The 17,722-nt window shown below is 52.8% G+C and overlaps 4 protein-coding genes across 4 annotated transcripts; 3 read left to right on the top strand and 1 right to left on the bottom strand.

Moving 5' to 3' along the window:
* Positions 1-183: 183 nt before the first annotated feature.
* On the top strand, positions 184-1,486 carry CABS01_15262 (uncharacterized protein; the record flags this gene model as incomplete). Its single annotated transcript, XM_060548598.1, has 2 exons — positions 184-564; positions 620-1,486. The coding sequence occupies 2 exons, from the start codon at positions 184-186 to the stop codon at positions 1,484-1,486; spliced, it is 1,248 nt and encodes a 415-aa protein (XP_060392011.1).
* Positions 1,487-4,873: 3,387 nt separating this feature from the next.
* CABS01_15261 (histone-like transcription factor and archaeal histone) lies at positions 4,874-5,962 on the top strand (the record flags this gene model as incomplete). The annotated part of the gene is made up of 1 exon (XM_060548597.1): positions 4,874-5,962. The coding sequence occupies one exon, from the start codon at positions 4,874-4,876 to the stop codon at positions 5,960-5,962; it is 1,089 nt and encodes a 362-aa protein (XP_060392010.1).
* Positions 5,963-7,174: 1,212 nt separating this feature from the next.
* On the top strand, positions 7,175-10,456 carry CABS01_15260 (phosphatidylinositol 3; the record flags this gene model as incomplete). Its single annotated transcript, XM_060548596.1, has 5 exons — positions 7,175-7,254; positions 7,379-7,565; positions 7,619-10,106; positions 10,157-10,361; positions 10,417-10,456. 5 exons carry the CDS (start codon positions 7,175-7,177, stop codon positions 10,454-10,456), a joined length of 3,000 nt encoding a protein of 999 aa, XP_060392009.1.
* Positions 10,457-13,345: 2,889 nt separating this feature from the next.
* CABS01_15259 (Urb2/Npa2 family protein) lies at positions 13,346-17,562 on the bottom strand (the record flags this gene model as incomplete). Its single annotated transcript, XM_060548595.1, has 3 exons — positions 13,346-14,085; positions 14,136-17,457; positions 17,512-17,562. The coding sequence occupies 3 exons, from the start codon at positions 17,560-17,562 to the stop codon at positions 13,346-13,348; spliced, it is 4,113 nt and encodes a 1,370-aa protein (XP_060392008.1).
* Between the last annotated feature and the right edge of the window lie 160 nt (positions 17,563-17,722).

The raw sequence follows: 17,722 nt of genomic DNA, 5'->3' as shown, positions 1-17,722 counted from the left end.
ATCCTCAATTTCCTTTTCTTCCTCTCTTCCAGATTTGTCCTGTGGCTCACGATAAATCCAATTGGCGCCTCTGATACAAAACGACCACCTCTGCACCGCAATTTTATAATCTACGTAACGTCACGCTTGGAATAATAAGTCGGCCCACGGTTCGGTGCAACAATTGCAGCGCCGCCGCCCACCATGATCCTCGGACCGGTATCACTGCTCGACTGTCTGGTCTTTGTCATCTTCCTGACGCCGCAGCTCCTCATCAATGTCGGTTTCTTCCCAACGGTAGTGGTCACTCTGAAGATGCTGCCTTTTCTCGTGTTTCAACTGCCGACGTCCCTGTTCCACGAGCGATATCTACTCAGCCACGATGAGCAGTCGCCTTTTGTGCAGCGCGCGAGTTTCTTCGAAGATTTAGTCATACGCTGCGTGCGTTACGCCTTTGCAAACTTGCCAACCAATATTGGACGTGTCTTCTTTTCAAAGTACATATCTCTGCCGTTTCTGCGGTTTCGAATGCTGCGGCATGGCTATCTCAGGTCACCTGCGACCTGGAGTGAGCACAAGGAAAAGGTGAGTGTAACCTACATCTCAGTGCACAATGGCCGGTGGCTGACTTGAATGATAGGGCCAACACGGCTTCGAAGGGGTTTGGATCCAAAAGGATGCGTCACAACCGCCCGACATTGTGGTATACTACGCCCACGGAGGCGGTTTTGCCATGGGCTCCGCGTACTTTTACCTCGAGTTTCTTCTGTCGTGGCACTCGTTACTCGTCCAAGCCGGCTACCGGAACCCTGCCATATTCTCTCTAGAGTACACCCTCGTGCCCGATAAAATGTACCCAAGGCAAATGTACGAGACTTTGAGGGGCTATAAGCATGTCCTGAAAAAAGTTGGAGACCCTCGGAAGGTGGTCGTTGCAGGAGACTCAGCGGGAGCAACCCTGATATTGACGCTGTTGCTGGAGCTGGGTCACATGAACGAGGCCCGGGCATTCAAGGAAAAGAGTGACGATTCCACCGCATCTGAAGGTCGAAGTCAGGAGCACTTGCGTCAAGCCTCAGAGTCCCCGCTTCCAGGGCTTTGCGTCTTGATTTCGCCGTGGGCCAAGCTCATCTCCAACAAGCATGAAAATACGGCCAGCGACTTTCTGGATCGCGACACGCTATGGAACTACGCGGTGCAGTATGCTGGGGCAGCGCATGTCTACGACAAGACCGCGTCGCCTGGGCAGTGCGCCGATCCTCGGGTGTGGGCGGAAGCTAGTCCACTTTGTGGCTTCTTCATCACGTACGGATCAGAAGAGGTGTTCGCACCCGACATCAAGGACCTGATTAACGTCTTGGTCAAAAGTACCGAGGTCGACAGTCGTAGCGAGGATGGCGGGATACACGCCTGGCCCGTTGTTTCGTTATTCCTGTCAAGCACCGAAGACAAGAGACTCAAGGGTCTGCGGACACTCACGTCAGCCATCAGAAAACACATCCAGTAGAAAGCCTATTAAAGGCAGATTGCCGTTTTTAGAAAAAAAAAAGTCTGATTAGATCAAGTAAAAACTGTCATAGACCGAGGCACGCCAACCTCGAAACCTGAGTTGGGATAACTCGGTTTCTACAGTTGTGGCCTCTTGGGGTGGTCTCCAGCTGTTTCTCTTCGTTATCTTCATCCCTGGCCACCAATAGGATATGGTGTAAACAATAGAATTTAGTGGTTTGATTACCTGCATGATTGAGTTGCGTTCCTGCATACCGGGCCGTCCGCCGACAGGAAATTACGACGGTGGTAGGGTGATATCTGTTCAGAAAAACGTTGACAAACATTTCGCGAAAACGCGTTGAAGGATGCAGATAAGTTCTTCGTAGGTGGACCCACTGCAAAGTCGCTTCGGCGGGAAGGGCGATTGGCGACCTACTCCGTAGACGGGGGGGCATTCACTCAAGGTGCCGTCGCAAAGCTCAGACGGGCAGGGAGCTGTGGTGGGTCTCGGATGAAGTCATGTGTGGTTCAAACACTGACGAGTCGAGGAGCGCGACGGCTTTGCGACAGAAAACATCTTTTTCGGACGACGGGGTTCCTTGATGATGGCGCGCTGCAGAAAGAGCTCGTCTGCCTAAGGAGCAGGGAGGGTGCCAGCTCCAGGCAGCATTGAGGGCAGATGGCGGCGGGGTTCGACGATGTTGGGTGTCTCATGAAGACAAAGCAAGCTTGTACGTAGGTCAGGGCCACGAGGTATAAAGGCATATCGAGAATGAAGAGTAACGAGACAAGACTTTCTCGAAGTCCAAGGTTGCGCAAATGCCAGGTCTAGAATCTGAAAACAGGGGCCGAAACGACATGATGGGAGCTGGGGCTGAGACGGTAAAAGAGATCAGCCAGCCTGCCGTGGCCTACCTTGCTTCGGTTGAGCCATCCTTTTCAGCCTGCCTCACGTTACTTCGCGCCTCGAGATGCAGCTACGTCTGCGAGGTTGCGACATGCGGCGGTAAGCTGGGACGAAGGGGGAGACATCGACCATGTGGCGAAATTAGTGATGACGCCGATGAGGTGCGAGTATTTTTGGGCGCGAACAGGATGACTCAAGAGATCCCGGTAGGTTGGGAGAGGAAGAAGAAGGAGGAGAAGGAGAAAAGAAGCGTTGTTCAAGAAATGGAACTGGAGAAGGACGTGCCGACGTGGGCGCAATGTGAACATTCGGGACGCCTTGAAGATACCTTACCTTCCGTGCTCCCTGAGGGAAGGAAGGTGGATGGCCAGGCAGGTACCAACAGAGCTTAATTAGCACAGAAAGGTACAGAGGCCGTCAAGCAGGAGACTAGCGGCTGTGCTCATGCAGGATTTGGGAAGGCGTGGCCACAGCTCGGGCATCCTGACCCAATCAGCATAGCAGCGTGACCCCTGCCTAGGCGTGTTTTTTGGGGGGAAAGCAGAGGGCAGCAAGAAAGGGGAGTTGGGAAGGAGCTCTGACCCGCGACGCGCATATAAACGGTGGACATTCCCACCGTGATCCATCGCCAGGAGTGAAGGAACCCGCACACCGCGAAAAGAAGGAGCCCACCCAGCCGCTGGCTGCACCTGCCACCGACCGCACCGCACCCGCACCTACCGCACTACCGCACCGCATCGCCGTCCGCCCCTCCGCAGGTTCTCGACCCGTCGCGTCGTCCCACGGCCATCGCTCTTTCCCTCCCATTCAGTGTCCTTCCTATCCAATCATTCCCATTCGTTCCAGCCCATCTACCACCTCAATTTCCAGGGCAGGTTGCAAGAAGGTGCACACTTGGTGTGCTTGCGCCCAGAGTGTGCCTCCCTGTACTTTTGTGTGTCTGCGCCTACCTTACCTACTTGCCGCCTGGCCTTGCCTCGTCTGCCTGTCAGACCGACTGCATCCTTCCCGATGGACGCATGTCAACTTTGAGGCTGTATTGAGTCAACCTTGACACCTGGATCTTGGAAAAAGATCAACGCCAACAAATCCTCCTCCTTCTCCTACTCCGTACATAACTTCACTTTACAATCCCGTTCAAACGCAACCTCCCCTTTCCCCCATCCTGAACACCTCCCACCACTATATCAGAGCATCAGGCCGCTTCCGAAAGTACCGCTGCTGCCCCGCACAGGAACGCCTGACGCCGTCGCACGCCCCAGGACTGAACCCCGAAAGCCCCAAGCTTACAGAACTCCCTTCACCCCTGGCTCGCTAGACACACCGAAACCTTATTGAGTGTCACTCCAAGTCTCCAGGTCTGACTCAGCAAAAACGCCATTTACACACCTTGGATCAGTAGATCACCTATCTGGCATATCAACATCTCGGACAAGCTTGTGTCACAGCCACGCTCCCGACGTCAGTCGGTATTTATCGCCCCCTCAGGCTACACTGAGTCTCTCACTCTCACGCGGTCTGGCATACGTAGACTGCATCCGAAGCAATACCAGGATTGGCCAGTTGCGACGTTGGGTCTCGACATCCACGCAGACTCACTGAGAGCCCAGTGAGCCTGGATCTTCTCTGTACTGCAAGTGGCCGGTTCATTTTGCTGGACCTGGGACGCAGTTTTTAACCTCGATTTGCAAGTTTGCAAAGCAGTTATCCGGACAGTCCTGCTCAACATCCTGCCATCCACCGTTTAGGTCCGGTACACGGTTGCAAACAGGCTAGGGTACTGAGGATACTACGAATCCCTCATGTTGTAGGCCGTTTATTGGCTTTGATCTCATCTCTTCGTCATTTGCTCTTGTATCGCAGCGCTGCCCAACACGTTGGCCGAGGCTGCCTTACACACGCAAAACACCCACACTTCTCACAAGTCGATTGCGCTCTGTCTCGCCTTGTGTTCAATATTCAAGCCGAGCTTCGCAGCAATACTCTGCCTCGATTTACTGTCACCCTCGACGCGACTTGGATTGGCCATACGTCTGTGGGACCTTTACACCTTTGACTCCCAAGGATATATGACGGTAGAACAGACTGTCATTCCTTTCACCGCACGTAGCAGCCCACGCCTGAATCAGGACTTAGACGCCGTACTTTCCTGGACATATACCCACTTAACGACTGAATACGGAACACATCCATCATTAGACGCAATCACACAACCATTGCAAGATTATTCCTGCTAAAGCAAACGGTGTCGCAACCGCGGACAAGATAGAGGTGGGGGTGTAGGCTGGCTTTTGTACTCAAAAATCAGTCCCTGCCCTTCGCTTAATCATCCAGTGTCCCACGCCAGCCAAACTTGGATTGGAACCTTGGCCAATTTTTTTCGGGGCACCAGCCAAGGCCCCCTGTCGTTTGGCCTCCACTTCCAAATTGAAAAAAAAAAGCGGCCATCAATTTTTCCAGCAGGGCCGGAGGTAGAGGGGGAAAAAAGTAATAAAAATGGCGGACGACACGACCTACGCACCAAAGTCGCCGGACCTCTCTTCTTTTTTCTCGGCAGCACCCGCCCCGCCTACACCTCCACTGCACACTCACAGTCTGCAGCACTACCAGCAACAACTGAGCAAGCTCCAAACCTCTCCGTCTCCGTCTGCGTCTGCTGCACCACCGCCCGTATATGAATACTCCTCCCCCTCAGCACGCATTCACCACCCAAGCCAGTCATCTTCTACTCCTGTTCACATCAAACAAGAGCAGCCCCACTTCCCATCACCAGCGGCAATCAAAACGGAATTCTCTTCCTATCAGCCACCGCTACAACCCCACCACCACCAAGGTCAGCACCAGCACCAGTACCAACCGCTTCAGCAACAACAGCAGCAGGAGCAGCACCAACACCACCAACATTACCTATCTCCTCAATACCACCACCAGTCACCGCCACACAACCACCCATCTCCGCAATATCCCCCACCACATATGCAAAGCGCCTATGGGATACAGCCCGTTCTCAACTACCAGGAACAGCAAGCTCATCAGCCCAAAACACCTCAAAGCCACGGATTTCTAGACCAAAAAAACTTTGGCGGAGCACCCCAATTACACGATATCCCCTACAACCCAGATACACAACATCTACCACAAACACCAGCTTCAGCAACTATGCCTCCCAGAAAGAACACAAAGCAGGCTGACTCGCCACCTCCGATTGACCCATCACCCGTTCGGACAAAGTTCCCCACAGCCAGGATAAAGCGTATCATGCAGGCTGATGAGGAGGTTGGCAAGGTCGCCCAGCAGACTCCCATTGCTGTTGGCAAGGCTCTCGAGATGTTCATGATTGCTGTTGTCAGCCGAAGTGCCGAAATCGCACGGGAGAAGAACTCCAAGCGTGTCACGGCTCAGATGCTCAAGCAAGTCATCGAGACAGATGGCCAGTATGACTTCTTGGCCGACATTGCTGCAAAGGTTGGCGACGAAGAGAAGAGAGGTGGCCGCTCCAAGGCTGAGTCGTCAAGCGACGAGGAAATGGAAGTTGAGACGAAGAAGAAGGGCAAGGGCGGCCGTAAGAAGAAGGCCGCTGCATGAGTTTTCTCATGTTCAGCTTGGGTCTTGAGGCGAGGGAAGAGAAGGGAAAGGAAATTTCCCATGATGAGAAATATGAAAAGGGTTATGAGAATTGGCGTTGGACTGGCTAGCATCTACATTGGCGTTGGGTGACACGGCGATACACTCGTCGAGCCGCACCTGGGGGGAAATATTACATGGTTTACCTTATGGAACGGAGGAACAAGCGCTGCTTCCTCGACTTGCATGCCATGGACGGCTTGTCTTTCTGTATGCGCATCGAGCCTGTCTTGGACAAGTCTTCTTACGATTTTAGAATGGAAGCATTTTATCGTTTGCACACCTTTCCTCTCATAATGTGCACGGGATGATGATAAGCCGCGCCTTGAAGCGTCTGGCTGTGGTAGGTACCTTCACCAGGGGACGTCTCATGTGGAACTCATTTTCCGCTCACTCAAAGACACCCTGCTCATATGAGGTGGCTGTATTTTATTCGTACCTTATTGTGTGGTACACTGGGGCTTGACATTGTTGCCAGAGCATGCTTCATTCATCGAGTGACATTCTCCATTTTGCCCTCTCTGTCAATGAGACTCTCGCCTCATAGGTTCAACATGAGTATGAAATCTCACCACTGGAAACTCAGAAAGGGAACTCAAGAATCGAATGCAAATAACGTCACATATGCAGATAAAACGATGATGCCCCGCAGACAGGGGTTTTGGCCGTCGCCCCCATTCGTCCTAGCGCGCGACCTTGATCCTCTCGGGTCCGGCACTCTCAAGGTGCGGCTGGCCCCCTCCTCAGAGGCTCCCGCTCTCAGCGGCACCATGAGCCAAGGTTCATGCTCGCTGAGGTAACCGGCGACGTAGTCTAATTTGAGGCCAGAATTTTTAGGCACTAGTACTGGGAAACGGCGGGTCGTGCATGGGGCATTCCTCCCACCTTCCAAGTCATGCCCTCAGATTAGTGGACAAATCGACATCCAATTCACGGCGGAGAGGGAGCTACCTATCTGCATCGAGTAACCGGCCACCGTGTGTACCTGGGCGTCTTGTCTCCCATCCTCTTGCGTGCCCTGCTGCGACTGCTCGAACAATTCTCCCAAGTCTTCTGAGCTTCCCGCCATGCGAAACCATCCCTCGACCTGCGAATCCCGTTCATGTCCATGATCAAATGAGGCACCGAGCCTCGCTGCACTTGCATCCTTCATTCCGCTCCGTGGCGTAACCAATGTCGTGGGACCTGCTCAAGCGATTCCTTGAGTCCGACGTCTTCAACTCGAACCCCTTTCTCTCGGTCTCTTACCTTTCGTGAGCGACCCTCCCCTTGCGCCCACCCGTCGCCGTCATGCGCTATGCTCTCAATTGGCGCTTGTTTCGGTAATTGGCAATTGGAACGACCTCTCTGCTAACCCCTGATCTTTCCCTCCTCTAGTCGTTACGCCGACCATGTGGGCATTCACTATGTCCTGTGCAATAAGCTGCGACAATTCCCCTACGAGGATATCGAGTTCTTCCTGCCGCAGCTATGCCACCTAATAATCAGCGTCGACAACGAGTCCATGGCCTTAGAGGAGTTCCTCCTGGACTTGTGCGAAGAGTCCGTCACCGCTGCACTTCTGGTTTGTTTCGTCTCCCCGCTGTTGCGCTGCCGTATTCGCTCACAATCTCCTAGACCTTCTGGTTATTCCAGACGTACCTACACGATCTATCGTCCAATCCGTCGTCCAAGGCCTTTCAAACATGCCGGAGGGTATACAACAAGGTGCAGCATATTGTGTTCGGCCTGCCAGATGCTGCGAGGCACGATAAGATCAAGGAGAACATCTTACCCGTCACGGTCCTGGCGAGCTTCGTCTTGGCCAGTGTCGCGGTGCCACTAGTCCCACAGTGGGCGGGACCACTTGCCGTGGCACAGGCTAGGAAGCCTCAGCCGTCCGACGACCTTATATCCGATTCTCGAGATAGCAACCCCAAGACAGCGCAGGTGACGCGAGCCCACACGGTGACGGCTGGGAGCACGAGGTCTAGGCGTACGAAAGATGGCGGGCGGATGGTCAGCGCGCCGGATCTGGTATCCCCAGGCGTCGCGTCGTCCAACTTGCAGCATCGGTCGACGGATCCATCTCCGTCTCGGCCAGGTTCCTCTGGCTCCAAGACCCCCATCGAAGTCAAGCGTCTTCCGCCTCATCTCAACATGAAGAACGATGACGCCCGTCTCAGCTCCTCTTCGCTACCTCTCCCTGAGCTACGTTCCCCGAGGCTGGCCATAACGAGACCGGCAACACCAGTATCGGCAGGATTTCCCCCACGCCCTAACGATGCTCTGAACAGGAGACATTCCCTTCACTTCAAGAGCGGTGCCGCCGGTTCTGACTTGACATCGCTGCAAAAGACAAGATTACTGCGCCAACACTACTTTAGATGTGAGACGCAATTCCTGACCGCGCTAGAAGGCATCTCCAACAGGCTTGTAATCGTGCCAAAACCCGCTCGGCTGAGTGCTCTCCGCGCGGAGCTGGCCCTCATAGCGCAAGACCTGCCGGCGGAAGTGGACGTTCCGGTTATTTGCCCACCTACCCTGGTGGATGGATCCCCAGCAAAAAGTCGGCACCATCGAATTGTTCGTCTGAATCCAGGAGAGTCGACAGTACTGAACAGTGCAGAGAAGGTGCCATATCTTCTCATGGTTGAGGTATTGAGAGATGACTTCACATTCGATCCGGATACGCCAGATAACAAGAGGCTGTTGGCCACTCTCTTATCCGATCCCGGCCATACCCGACGTATTTTTGACCTTTCCGATTCACCTCGCATACCTATAGCGCCCAAAACACCAGAGACAATAGTTGACAGCGTGTTTGAGCCGGTTTCTGGCGACTTGGGAAGCTCGCCCCTGATCAAGCCGTATGATGATGATCCTTTCCAGAAACCCCAGGGGAAACAGGTTACGCCGTCGCAAGCCCAACGTCTTCCGAGCGCTGGCACATCTGCAATGTCGACTGTAATGTCGGAAATCACGACTCCGCGGAGCTCCAGAACATCAACCTCGAGATCGAGCAGTCCAACAGGCCCACTCCGCAAGATGACACTCTCTTCGCGGCCTAATGCTGTGGTTGATCAACCAGATTTCTCCGCGCTCGCTACCCACATGCGCACGGCTTCACAGATGTTGGCTCAGCTCGAAGCTACAAGCGGCAAGCGACCACGACATGAAGTACAGGCAATCCGAGCCAAGATTATTGCGAGCATGCAAAGCTTGGAAGAGCAGAGTTTCGATATGGACGAGCAGGGCCCGACCTTTGACACCATCATTGCCAAAGCCTCTACCGCTCAAGCGAACTCTGTTGTTGCAGCTACCGAGGCCCAGGCCTCTGAAGCCGAGAGCGAATCTCCCGTCGAACCGGGGCCCAATGCTGGTGCAGGATTGGCGAGAATGGAAAACGATATCAAAACTGGTGGTATTCAGAGTAAGGGTGACCGCGACGATCCTAGCGCGGCTGTCTTCGGTGAGGCATGGCAAGCTAAGAAAGAGCGCATCCGCAAGACTTCGCCGTATGGATGGATGAAGAACTGGGATTTGGTCAGTGTCATTGTCAAGACCGGAGCCGACTTGCGCCAGGAAGCTTTTGCTTGCCAGCTCATTGACGTCTGCCACAAGATTTGGGTTGATGCGAAAGTCAACGTCTGGGTCAAGCTTATGCGGATTCTCGTTACTGGCGAGTCCTCGGGTCTGATTGAGACCATCACCAATGGCGTGTCGCTGCATTCCATTAAGAGAAGTCTGACGTTGTCAATGGAGACAAGTCCCGGTCAGAAACGCCGATTTGCTACGCTGAGAGATCACTTTGTGAAAGCGTTCGGTGCTCCGGATAGCGAGCCTTTCAAAGCGGGTGTGGACGCTTTCAAACGCTCACTGGCCGCTTATAGCATGATTTCATACATCCTGCAGCTGAAGGATAGACATAACGGCAACGTCCTGATCGACAGCGAAGGTCACATCGTCCACATCGATTTCGGTTTCATGTTGTCCAACTCGCCAGGCTCTGTTGGTTTTGAGGCGGCACCTTTCAAGCTCACTCAGGAGTACATCGAGGTGTTGGGTGGCATTGGGTCGGATGATTACGAAGACTACAAGAAGCTTTGCAAGCAAGCTTTCCAAGGTAAGTTCTGTATTGAGCCTGGGGAAATAACATTGCTAACTCAATTTCAGCTCTGCGGCGGTCTGCGGATAACATCATCGACTTGGTGGCCATGATGGGGCGTGACTCAAAGATGCCATGCTACTCGGCGGGAGTTGTTCAGGCCACACACAATCTTCGCCAACGCTTCCAGCTGCAGTTGAGTGCGGACGAAGCGGAGCAGTTTGTGGAAACTGACCTGATTGGCAAGTCCCTGGGCAGCTACTACACAAGGCTGTAAGTTTGAACAATGTCTTGCCCGCGAGAAGCTCATCCTAACGTGCCTCTCTAGCTATGACACCTTCCAATATAGAACGCAAGGCATTTACTAGACGGTTGTGACGACGGAAACAAAGAAACTTCGATCAACAAGCTCTCGAAAGCATTGGGACATGAAACGTGCATCTAGGCATTTGGGCGGCGTTGCGGTTGAATAGACGACTTGAACTGAACTGAACTGAACTGGCTAGGCTGGTAATGACGCAGCCGAGGAACGATCTTCTCGGTCATTTTTTTTATGAGTTGATGGGGGAGGGACAGTAGCTATCAAAAGAGGTGTAGCAGATAACTGGCCACCTGAGAGTTGAGCGCGATATATAGGATACCGAAATATGCTGAAATAACAATACATATCCAAAGAGGAGTTTGGAGCATCCGTCTCAGTGACGGGTTCTCGTCGTGCCCTGGAGTGGTTTTGTGCCGCGGGACCCAACCTGCGAAGTGATGGGTACTGAGGCGAGTGCACCTTCCGTGAAATACACATCGACGAATACACCACAACCGTCCCGCCACTACATCTATAAGGTAGAAATCTTCGAAAGGAAGGCATGAGACCGGTTTTGTGTTTCGTTATAGACACGAGTGGGAAGGCTGTCCGTAGGCGAGAGTTGAGGGCGATCATTGCGTTTTCGCGTAGCTATGGATCAACAAGGCGAAGAGGGCGACTAAGAGGCAGGGGGCGGTAAACGTTCGTAGGCGGGCATTGATTATGATGATGAATGCCCCTGCCCGAAGGAATCCCCTCTTGCGCCTCTATCCTAGCCGCTGAGCGTAATGTACTCTACTGCGAATTGGATGAGGAAAGATTCTAGAAGGTGAACGAGGTAGAGAGACGAGGAAGGCACCTCTCTGAGACTTCACGGCGCAGCTTGCTCGCCCCTACTGTTCCATTTAGTCCTCGTCCGCTTCCGCGAGATCATCATTACCCTCGACTCCCTCTCCAGCCTTGCGAAACGCACAAAGACTACGCCTTGATATAGTGTCTAGGCCGCATAGGTAGTTTTTGTAGATTCTATGATAGTTCTACTATCCCCCCGGCGGTACCCAATACAGAGACTTTATCTCGATCTAGCCCGAGGGTAGGTCATCTTACTGTGTTTTTGTATTATTCAGAGGTTCATTGAAACCTCACCAAGCTTCATTCAGAGCAACGTAAGACAGACACCCGGTAACTCAATCAACCTCACACGATACTTGGGGATTAGAAAGAGCCCTCCTGCCGTGCAATTTACTGCTTCGGAATATTCGCGAGGGTGTATCTCACTCACTCAGCATTACATACGTGCTCCCACGTCTGGGCGGAGTTGTTACCTCGGGACTAAGTGTCGGGACAATACTTCTCACAAACGACGGGAAACAATCGCGCTATAGACCAGCAACGCCGGATGAAAAGTCCAACTCTGCATCTCGTCCTTTGCCTTGATGACGGCATGCAGGGTTTCGTCGAGGTGCAATGGCTTTGAGCTCGGCGTAGATTCGCGAAGGGGAAAGCTATATGTCAAAGAGCGCTTCAAGTTTCACTGAAATCAAATATACTAGAAAGGGCGTGCTCTGTTTAAACCCAACCTTCTGGCTAGCTGTTCTTTCGAGTCGGCGGTACTGGTTAGAAGGCCTATGTAAGGGGTGCTTTCTATCCATCCTATGTCTTCTCTAAGCATCTGCTCCTGAAGTTTTGAGCTTGGAAAACTTGAATTGAACGCTGATGGCAGATTGATCTGCTGATAATCATCCGTTGAACCTGAAGTACGCGAGGGTGCCCGGTCTACTGCAACTCTTAATATTTCCATTTCACCATTTCGCTTCCTCCTTCAGTACCTCAGTCATATTCAGAGGGGAATAAGACAGGAGAGTAAGGTTTCTGGGGTAGGAAAAAGGTGCTATCGCCCTTTAAGAAAGAGGAGAAAGATATCTAAAAGAAAAATTGAGAAAGGTATTTAATATGATAGCCTCTAGCACATTTAAGATATCTTCTTTATATTAGATTACTCCCGCGCCGCCTAGTTAGATCTAAGGAATAGTAATTTGTAGGCCCGGACGTCTTTACGATTTGTACCTTCTTGAGCGGGGCCAGGGAGGTGCCCTGTACTAACGAAACATTGATGAATTTTTGGTAGATCTGATAAGATAGCTGCCGCTGACCCTGGGCATTAGTGACTAACCGTGGAGGGGCTTGTAACAGGGAACACGTTAACCATTTCTCAACTACGATGAAGGCCCGAGGTTCCCGTTTATCTATTCACCTTTACCCAAAGCCTACTGACCTGCCCGTTGTCGTGCCTAACGTTAAAATAGACGTGGTGCTATCGCACGCTCGTCATGACACTTTGCCTATTAAAACTTCTGTCTGGTGCGATAGAAAACACCCTACGTTTATAGTCTTATTTATACTACCTTAATAGAGCTGAAGTTACGCCCATGAGCTAGATGGAAAAGATGAAATTTTGAATATGAAGAAATACCAAAAAGTCGAAAATGAGCTGTTTATGGCGTTATGTAGGACTACTAAACTCGAACTCGCAACCTTTTATAAGGACCCAATTATGCGTTTATCACTTTCTACTACTAGGTCTTGGACACTTTAGACGCTGCTCATGCCTTCCTTTCAAAGATCTTCATCCTATAGATGTTAGGGTGGGGGTGGTTGTGGTGTATTCGTCGATATGTATTCCATCTGCATCACCTACGCCATATCATATGTTTGCCCTGAGCACAGGGCTGATAGCAGGATATGGAGTCAATCAGGGGCACGTAGTACATAACCTGGGCACGATGGGAACTTTGTTAGTTTCCCGTCTAGGCCAAGATTAGACCAGAGCAAGTACCTGCACACAGCACAGCCGGGTACACCGGAATCGAGGGTATACATTATCTTTGACCAAAATGCTTCATTATGTCTAGGGTATCTTGCACACAGGCCTCCGCGAATCCACGCTTCCTCCTCTTTACACACCGCTCCACTTGCCAAACTTGGTATACCTCTTGTACATCTCCCTCAAGATAGCCCTGCCACTGGCATCCATGCTATCATTCAGAATCTTCCTCACCTCGAGCGGCGTGATGTCAAACACGGAGTTCATGCCGGGTTCCAACGCCTCGCGGACCTCGCGCGGCACGTCGACGTCCAGCTGCAGCTTGACGTACGCCATGAGGACGAGGTACATGTGCCGACCGGCCGACCTCTTCGCCGCGTCGGTCGCCGAGTCGAGGGCGCTGAGATGCTGCACGCGGGAGACTGCCGCGGCGGCGGGCTCGCACACGAGGGTGACGAGACGGGTGAATTGTGCGGCGTGCTTGGCCCGTTGTTGTGTAGATGATGAGGGGTGGGCGAGGGCGCTGAGCAGGGTTTCGAGGGTGGTGACGAGGATGTGGTAGTGGCCTTCCAACCGGAGGCGATGCTTCTTGATGATAACCTCCATCAGCTTGCAGAGCCAATGGTATACGCTCGGCGACGCGTCGAGAAGGTGACTTTGGTCGTTGGAGACGATTGCTGCCACCGTGCTGAGTGTCGTCTCGATGTTCCACTGGGTCATGGAGTCCGACTTGACGTCGAGCAGCTGCTGCAGGACTTCGGCAGTCCTGACGAATTCGCGTACAGTTCCGGCCTGGGCTAGGTACCTGATTAGTTTGCCGTGGGCTGTGGCCAGGTCGAAGGTCTTTGACTCTTCATGACCGACGAGGGATTCTATGATTTTTATAAGCATCAACCAAATGCGAGGAGGGAATGAAACCTACCGGTCATCTGAGTAACCACACGGCGGATGGCAAGGAGCTGGCCTTCGGAAGTCGAACCGGCTGCCGGAGCGGTGTCTGCCTCAACGCCTTCAAGAAGGCTCTGCACATACTGAACCTTCCCATTGTAGTCAAGACCGGCGACAGCGGCGTCAACGATATCTTCTAACGTAGATTGTCGGTTGAAGTCAGAAAGGGGATCAGGCACTGCGCCACTCGGTAATGGCGTGGGCAGCGTGCTGCTGAAAAGCTGGCCAAAGGAGGTCGGCCGAGCAGCTGCAATTTTGGACGGGAAATACTGGATGAGGAATGCCTGAAGCTTCCAGCCGCTGAAGTATCCATTCGTGATCGCCTGCTGGCTCACCTCCTCCAACTGAGACACCTTGATCTTGAGCCCTGCGACGGCCGGCTTTGGCAAAGCTTCGGCTGCGTCGAGTGCAATTAGAGCGCGGTTGACGACATCTCCCTTGACCTTCTGCTTTCGTGAGGCCTTGGAAAAGTCACTCAAGGTGTCTTGAATGAGACTTCCCAAGGCTGAAGCTATTTGATCGCCGTCAATGACAGCAACTTTGTCCTCAGAACCAGCTTCAGGAAGCACAACGGAGAGCAGTGCCTTCAATAGAGTCATTTGCACAGAGGAGGCATCGCCATCTAGGCCCTTCAGAAGAGCGGGGATCTTGTCGAAGTATTGCGTGCGCCACTCCTGGTGATCGTTCATTTGTCGCACGGTCAATGTCGCCAATTGTGACACGAGCTGGGACAGGCCGAGAGCCGTCCTTGAGTTGCTCTCCGCGCAGACTTTTGACAGTGAGTCGGCAATCTTTTGAAGGTCGGAGAATGACATGTTTTGGTAGAAAGTTGGCCTTGACATCAGCTTGACCAAGAATCCCAGAACCAGATGCCAGTCCGAAGAATCCAGTTGGCCTACCGCGTGGACTTTTGGAACCAAGATTTCCATGAGACGCTCCCTCTGTTGTCTCGTGATAGATTCGTCGGGAATTCTTGACAATTCAATCATGGCGGCCCTGCTCCGCTGCTCAACCCAGGGGGAAGACTTTGCTGAGGCCTTGCTGATGATGTCGATGGCGTGATCCACCACGTCGGCTGTCAGCTTCCTTGTGCAAAGGTTGTTTTCGTTTGAGGCCACTGCGTGTAGCACGTTGCTCAGCTTCACCTCGCTGCCCTTGGAAGAGGTCTCCTCACTCAAGGCGCGTTGTAAGTAGTCCGGCAGACCGCCCGAGGACTTCGCAAGAAGAGCCACGAGTCTCGAAGCCGCAAGGGGGAACTCTGCGCAAAACTTGGGGACATCAGAGGTATCTGAAACTGCGAAATCTCGAGAATTGAAGAGACTCTGAAGGTCTTCCACCTTGACCTTCTTCAATAGTCTCTCGACGAAGGTTGTAAGCAAGGAAGAAAGAGCAGTCTGGTCGCGGCCATCGGGATACATTGATAGCCAGAAGTTATATACGCACTCCAGGGCCTCGCATGTATCTTCGTCGTCAAATTTGGCTATTTGTAATGCCTTTGTGAGATCTGTCTGGACCTTATCCCAGAGAGCGGTGGCCTGGTCATAGTCTAGCCAGGAAACAGTCTTGGAGATGATTCTCCAACGTAGGGAGCGAATGTCTGACGGTGTTTTGCTGGCCGACCCGACGTTCAATGCAATGTCGGCAAGCTTGCTTCCAACCGCATCGGCATAGTCGTCTTTGGTGATTGCAGAAGCGAGGGTGTTGAGGAAGATGAAGACTGCAGCCGGACGGAGTTCCTGCTGTTCCTCAACCCATTGCAGCAGATTGACCAACTGCTTGGTGGTCAAGGACTTCTGAATGCCTCCAATTAGCGTCGGGTTGCGGTGCACTCTAGTAAACCAAACTGGCCGGTCTCCGGAGCGCAGCTTTTTGTCTTCGAACTTCGAGAGTTGATTGAACCACGTCTTCAGGAATGTTGATAGATCGCGGGCATTTTCAAAGCTAGTTATCAGCGACTCGATCAGCTGCCGCATAATGCCCTCGTCGGCCTCCGCGCCGACTGCGGTAATCCTGTCGCACACTTGGTCGAAGAGTTGCGTGCCTTCTTCTGATTGCAAAAAGACATCCGCGTCACATCTCGCAACAAGCGACAAGAGACGCCAGTCAGTCTCGCTCTGATCATCAGGAAACGCGTAAGACTCGCAGACTGACAGAAGGTCACTCCGAGCGATGTGAGACTTGTTCGCGGTTGCTTCGTCGAGAATTCCTCCCATCGCATGCGACTTTTCGCTAGCAGACAACTGCTTCATGGCACGCTCAGACATCTTGAAAACTTCCTGCATCCAGGCCTCCTCAGCCTTTGTTGTTGTGAGTCCTCCAACAACTCTCGGGGCTGATGACACTAGGCTGTAGAAAGTTGGAACTGAGGTCAAGGCAATGTTCTGTATCATAGCAAAACAGCGAATGACGACCTCGAGATCGGTTTTGTTGAGGTATGCCGACCTTGCCGGCAGAACAAGGTTGCGTTGGAGGAACTTCTCGAGATCGCGCGTCCATACCTTGGCCACTTGGTCATCGTTGCTCGACTGGTTTTTAGTCTTGCCCAGAATAGAGAAGGATACGCGCGAGAGGTGAGTCGCGACTTCGAGCGCATCCGTGCCCCCATGAAGATGCAGGTCCCAGGCGGATGAGAACACCTTCACCCATGACTCTTGCGCCTCAAATGGCTCGGTATCTGACGCTTCCAAGGAGAAATCGCAAAGTGAAAGCAGAGGCGAAAGCAACTCTACAGCCTCGGTCGCAGGCTGGGCGAAGAGTGCCTTGATATGTTCTGCTCCCATCCTATCGTGGGCGGACCATTGTGCCGCCGGGTCCAGTCGTTCAAGCAGGTTCTTCAATGCGCCAAAGATGGCCTCCCCCGTGCCTAGACAGCCCTCGAAAGACTGCAGCGTCTTCAGCTCAAAGACTGCGGCATTGTTCCTCTTCCTCTTCTTCGATGTAGAACCAAAGGCCTGGGCTTCGGTGCTCGGCTTCGCGACGCTCTTGAGAGTTTGTTGAAGAACCGCCATGAACTTTCGGTCGGCGAGGGACTTTGCGAGTGAAAAGAGAGGAATCCTTTGGAATGCGCAGTCGAGAATGCGCCATGTCAAGGGAAATCGTCGGATCGTGTCGGCTTCGTCGTTGTTCGCTTTCATGACTTTGAGAAGCCATCGGAGGACGCTCTCCTCAGCGGCAGAGAAGGGCCCCTGGCTGGCAGATGTGAGCTGCTTCCATACTCGGTCGAGGTTCTCGCCATTGGCTCCAGGGCCCGTCTGGTCGAGAGATCGCACTGTCTTGACCAAGTCCCTGTCCGACGTCTTCAACAGCGGTTAGTAGACAAGGATGGAGTTAAATATGACTGAAGAACTTACAATGGTCTCAGAAGACCTGCTTGGGCTTGCATCAGTCATTTCCACGTCCATGATAGGCAACCAACCACGAGGGACTTCAAAAGACGTGCAGATCTTTTGAGTGCGCTCAGGTGTAAGTCGCATCGACTCCCCGCGATTTTTGGCTGGAGCTTTCCCAAAAATTCGGGATTCTGCCGCCCCACCTGATCCAAAGAGGTCACCTGGACTTACA

This window comes from Colletotrichum abscissum, assembly GCF_030869225.1.
Source record: "Colletotrichum abscissum strain IMI 504890 chromosome Unknown Scaffold_64.1, whole genome shotgun sequence".
NCBI classification, from domain to species: Eukaryota; Fungi; Ascomycota; class Sordariomycetes; order Glomerellales; family Glomerellaceae; genus Colletotrichum; species Colletotrichum abscissum.
Note: the sequence above shows the minus strand (reverse complement) of the source record. Positions and strands in the feature narration are given on the sequence as shown.